Below are 5,963 nucleotides of genomic sequence, written 5' to 3' on the forward strand. Positions count from 1 at the left end.
GGGTAAAGAAATTTCCTAAATTAATGAAATGCTAGTTTGTGTATGTTCAGATCATCATGATATAATAATCATTACCTCAACCAAATTATGTATGGACCCCAAAATATATCTTGTTGGTGGATCTGTCCAATAAGAAATATTTCATTCTTTTTAGTTCATATTTATAAAAAGTAATTGATTTGAGATGATTGATATATTTTAGGATATATTAATTACTATTTTTAATGGTATGATTTAATTTATATTAATTGAATTATTCCACATATTATAAATTTGAAAAGGATTAAAATTATATGGACTAAATTTAAATTATACATATTACACATTCATTACAATATAATTTTTTTTTATAAATATTAGAAGAAAATAATAAGAATTAAAAGCAAAATTAAAAACATTTATAATGAACAAACTAAAACAAAAAATTACAGGTGGATTAATTATATATTTAAATTTAATTAAATGAGTGTTTGAAGTTTAGACATTCATGTTATTAACATTTTATATAGTATAACCGTAACTAAACATTTTATATCATGACACCTATACAATACATATTAGAATATTGTTGGAACATACAATCACATAATTGATGAATAAGGGTTTAGGGGAGAGGGAGAGAGAGAGAGAGAGAGAGAAAGAGAGAAAACACTGCTACATAAAACCTATTTCACAACAGTTGAAAAAATGATACCATCACGCGGGTCACACTGTTGATAAGTAGGGTGTGCTGTAAGTTCGTCGTTTCTATCACGGTCTAGAAATCGTTATTGAAAGGCATGACGCGCGCCACTTATTGCAATGGTTATACTTATAAACTGTTGTGATACTTACATAGGCATTGGGTTCGAAACCCATCGACACAAATTATGTAAATCATAAATGACCTTTGATCACGATTACAATCTATAACCATTGTGAAAAGTGCCTAGAGTTTATTATATAATATTTAAATTGATTGTTTCTCATACACCTCACTAAAGAAATAAAAGCTTTCAAATTGATGAAGAAGTCTACAATTTGAAAAATAAGCTATTCTTGAAAACTAACTTAAACAAACCATTATTTTCTAATTGCATGCGTCTCATTGTGCATTTCATGCTATTTTACATATATATTGTGGTTTATTGGTCTAACTCCTTAAATACATTGTTGTTTTCGATTATAATTAAATTTCTTGTAGTTAATGAAGCATAACTATAATCGAAGACAACGATACATCTGAGGAGCCACGTCATTATATCATAATCTATATGTAAAAGAACATTAAAAGTGTGTTTGTTTGAAGAAAAAAACAGATTAGAGAGGTTGAATAGAGAGAGTACAGAGAGAGGTGTCATATCAAAGTTGTCAACTATCTAGCAATTAATAGAAGATACCACCATACTCTCTAAAATGTCATTTTCTATTTTTAAATTTACAAAGTACAAAGGTCAAAACGGTCTATTCATAATCAACCTATTTTTCCAATCTTCCTATCATTTCTCATGTTGTCACATGTAATAAACCAATGGACAATCCAATAATTTTCACAACATATATTTTCTTTTCACTAAAACCATCTTACACCCACCCTCCCATTTCAACACACTTCCACTTCACTTCTAAATAGCTTTTATCCCTCTCTTCACTAAAACCACTTCATTAAAATCATTATGGTTTGAATTTCACAATGAATTTTTTTTCAAACATTAAAATTTCTCTTTTTTTTTCTTTATCTTACGAATTTTTTATTTATTTTTATATAAAATTATTCAATACAATTGAATTTAAATCAATATTATTATTCATTTTACAATAAAATAATTTATTTTAAATTTATATTTATATTTTAAAAAAATTTACACTATATAAAATCATTTTTATTTATTTACTATTATTAAAAATATTAATTAATATATTTTTAAAATTTAGACGAAATGTTTATATTAAAATTTCAAAATTTCTCTTTTCTCACGAATCATTGTCAGTTAAATTTCTCTTTTTCTCACGCCTATTTTATTTTAATTAACATTTTTTTATTTGAGACACAAAATTTATATTTTTAAATGTCAAATTATTTTCGTTTTCTCACGAGCCACTATCAACAAAATATATATTTTATTTTAAAAAACATTTACCTTTATTTAAAACACAAAATTCTTATTTTCAAATATCAAATTTTTTTTATTTTTCTCACGGGGCATTATCATGAAAATATCTTTTTTTTAATTAACAATTGTCTTTATTTGAGTCACGAAATTTTTATTTTTAATTTGCAGCTATATATTTTATTTTAATAAACATTTACCTTTATTTAAGACACAATTTTTATTTTCAAATGTCAAAATTTTTATTTTTTTCACGGGGCATTATCAGTAAAATATCTTATTTTTTAATTAACAACTGTCTTTATTTGAGACACGAAATTTTTATTTTAATTTGCAGCTAAATATACATAAACACAACTCTCAATTTACAATATAATTTTACACTATTAAATAATTTTTACCCGTGCAGACGCACGAGTATATTACTAGTTTGGAAATGAAAGAAATAGAGAAGAGAGATTAAAATATAGTAGGACCGGTAATTTTTTTATTTTTCCTTAAAACAGAAAAAAAAAAAAAAAGGCGAGAGAAGGAGTAATTTTATAACTTTTGCTCATTCTTCATCCTTATATTTCTACTTCTATTTAAAATAAAAATAAAAATAAAACATCTTTATATCCTCCTTGCATTGATGAGTTTTGGGGTGGTAAAGAATATTGTAGAAACATAAATTTTACTGTTAATTACTGAAAAATTAGTTGTCTTATTTTTTTGATTTAGTTTTACATCTTTGCACATAAATAAAAATTGATCGTAAAGAATAATACAGTTTAAAAATAAAATTTTAGTATTAGTTAAAAAAATAATAATTTATTTATTCTTTTATATTATGGTTGAATAAGTTTTTCTATTTCTATATTAATCTTAATCTTAATAAACATTAAAGTTAAAACTCTACTCTTTAAATAAAAATCTTATATTTATATTTTAATAAAAAAATATTATTTTACTTTTTCTAAAAAATAATATATATTAATATAAACATAATTATATATTAATATTTTTAATAAATCATATTTATAATAAAATATTAAAATTAAACTTAAAGACACTTTTGTCTTTTTAAAAATCAAACATATTTCTTTTTATTCTATTTTTCTTCTCTTTCTTTTATACAAATCAATACCTTAAATCTACTATATTTCTCATTTATTTCTCTGTTCTTATACTCTTTCTCACCTCTTTCACTCTTCTCAATTTCTTCTCTCAACCAAACACACTTCAAATGAAAGATGGGACACATGCAATCCGAAAACAATGGTTTGTTTAAGTTGGTTTTCAAACACAATTTAATTTTCACTTTATAGTATCTATGTCAATTTAAATTGAATATATTTTAAGTGAGGTGTATGGATAAAACAAGCCATCTACATATTATATAAGAAACTCAAACAACATCATACAACAGAACCAAATATTATAAATTTGTGAGCAATGAAAAAATTTATCTAGCTTGTGGAACAGGAATCGTGGAACTAATTGCACCTATTATTGAAATTGATCGTGGAACAAGAATCAATTCTGAAGTTCATCTAGTTTGTGAAGCAATGAAGAAGAAATTTAAGGAGGAAGAAGCCTACACAACAGCTTCATACTGCTTATATTTCTTCTTATTGTATCTCAAACTAGATAAAATTTGTTGCCGCTATTGTTTCTTCATTAACTAAAATGTGTTGTTCTAGTTGAGTCCTATAATAATTGTAAATTTTTTTAATATAAAATTAAAATAAATAAATAAACAAATGTGATTAGTAGTGTGAAGTTATAGTTAGTCATTTAGTAGAACTTATTCCCATTAAGATTTTATTTAGTAAGACATGTTTTCGAGTTTATAGCTTATGTCATGTGTCTTATAAGCTCATATGATAATTTAGACCCGTTTGATAACGGTCTTTTCATCACGAGCTTATAGCTTATTTTACTAGCTTATAGCTTATTTTCCATACGCTATTTCAAATAGCGTTTTAGCTTATGTCTTATAGCTTATTATTTTTTCTTTCCTTTTTATCCTTATTATTTTAATTAAAAATCATTTTTAACGCTTATAATTTATTTTAATTTAAAATAAAAAATTATATATTAAATATTTTTTATGTTATTTTATATTTAGTTAATTGAACTGCTAATTTTACCAAACACTTCAATAAGCTATAAGCCATCAGTCATTAGCCATAAGTCATAAGTTATAAGTTATAAGCTTACCACTATTTTTACCAAATAGATCCTAAAATTTTATGTTCTCACCCTTTAAGCTTTGGAATAAAAATAAAAGAATTATGTGTAAATAATATTCTTTGAAATAAAAAAATTGAAATAATTCTTCTAAATTTGAATCAAACATGAAAAGATTGAATTGAGAAAATGGTATGTACTGAGAGTATAAAATTATCATCATGTATCCCAACACATTATAATGTAAATTTTAAGTTATTGTTATGAAATGGTAGAATTTTAAGTTATTTTAAGTTAAGTTATAAGTTGATAGTATAAGACTATTTTACACTGTTAGTATATAATCATTAAACTCTATTGAATTTCCAGGAATATTTTTTCTAATCTTAAAATAAACACATCCTTAAACTATTTGATTTTATTTTCTTATATGCATTATTATAGGTACAATTAAAAAAAATTAAAAATAAAAACAAAAACCTTGTGCGGTATTGATTGTGGATGTCTTTTTTTTTCTCTTTTTCATGTAAGCAGGTTATATTTTCTATGAGACCTTATGGCACATGTTAAGGATACTATAATTAGAAAAAGTTAAATATAATTAAATGTAATAAAATCAAGTTTAAAGTTTTGATACATTGAATACACGCGTTCCAATAAAATATTTTTATAAATATCTCATTAACTTATGCCCTTGAGGCACATGTTAGCTTTTCCCTTTATTTAATACTGTTATAAAATAGTCTTATACTATCATCTAATATAGAAATAAATTATTCAAGCAGTTGGATAACAAGGAAAACTAAATATAGTAATTACGCATAATAAATATCTTACGCATAATAATTACAATCAACCATTAATCCAAACTCAACAGTATAAAAAAGAAAAGAAAAACTAAACTCGGACACACAAAACAGAGATATCAAAATTCAAATTTCACTGTTGTGTTTTTTCCGGCAAAGCTTCGAGACAGCGATTCAATTCAATATGCGACCATTCCTACCTCGATCGGCGCGTACCGGGCTTCATCGGTTGACTCTTTTTCGCAAAAGGATTACAGAACCCGCACGCAGAGATTTTCGGAGACGGTGGATCGTTCGTCGAAGGGGAGACTTTTACTGTACGGTATCCAGTGTGATGCTCTTTGAGATTATTATTATTATTGTCGTCTTCAATAGTAGTAGTATTCTTATATTGTTGTTGTTCTGTATTGAGTTTGTTTAATTCTCCTGATAAGAATGTATCATCCCAAACAAGACCAGAAGAACCTGATCTTCTGAACGATACTTGAGATCTTGGAAGACTAGCCATCACTTTTTCACTCACTAACTTTTCTCTCTCTGAGTAGATGAATATATAGAGATATCTAGATGTTTATATAGGTCTCTTGAGTAGTAAATAATATTAAATTAAAATTGTCGTATAGATATATATTCTCTCCGTTTTAGAATGATTGTTGTTTTAGAAAAAAATATTGTTTTAAAATTAAAATTATTTTTATTGTAAAATAATTTATAGTTTTAATATATTTATAAGATTAATACAATATTTTATGAAAATATTATTATATTTTTTAATTTGTGTACAAAAATCTTAAATGACACTCATTTTAAAAGGGATTGATGAAATAGTATGATAATTGATGGTAAAAAAGAAGATAAAAATAAGATATGATAATCACGATATATATATATATAT

The 5,963-nt window shown here is 24.5% G+C and overlaps 1 protein-coding gene across 1 annotated transcript; it reads right to left on the reverse strand.

Moving 5' to 3' along the window:
• Positions 1–5,052: 5,052 nt before the first annotated feature.
• Positions 5,053–5,596, reverse strand: LOC131606146 (MAPK kinase substrate protein At1g80180-like). Its single transcript, XM_058878424.1, has one exon. It carries the CDS (start codon positions 5,574–5,576, stop codon positions 5,265–5,267), a length of 312 nt encoding a protein of 103 aa, XP_058734407.1. The 5' UTR covers positions 5,577–5,596; the 3' UTR covers positions 5,053–5,264.
• Between the last annotated feature and the right edge of the window lie 367 nt (positions 5,597–5,963).

Source organism: Vicia villosa, linkage group LG5 (genome assembly GCF_029867415.1).
Source record: "Vicia villosa cultivar HV-30 ecotype Madison, WI linkage group LG5, Vvil1.0, whole genome shotgun sequence".
In the NCBI taxonomy this organism is placed as follows: domain Eukaryota; kingdom Viridiplantae; phylum Streptophyta; class Magnoliopsida; order Fabales; family Fabaceae; genus Vicia; species Vicia villosa.

Coding starts and splice junctions, on each gene's coding strand:
- LOC131606146 (XM_058878424.1), bottom strand. CDS start 5,576: ATGGCTAGTCTTCCAAGATCTCAAGTATCGTTCAGAAGATCAGGTTCT.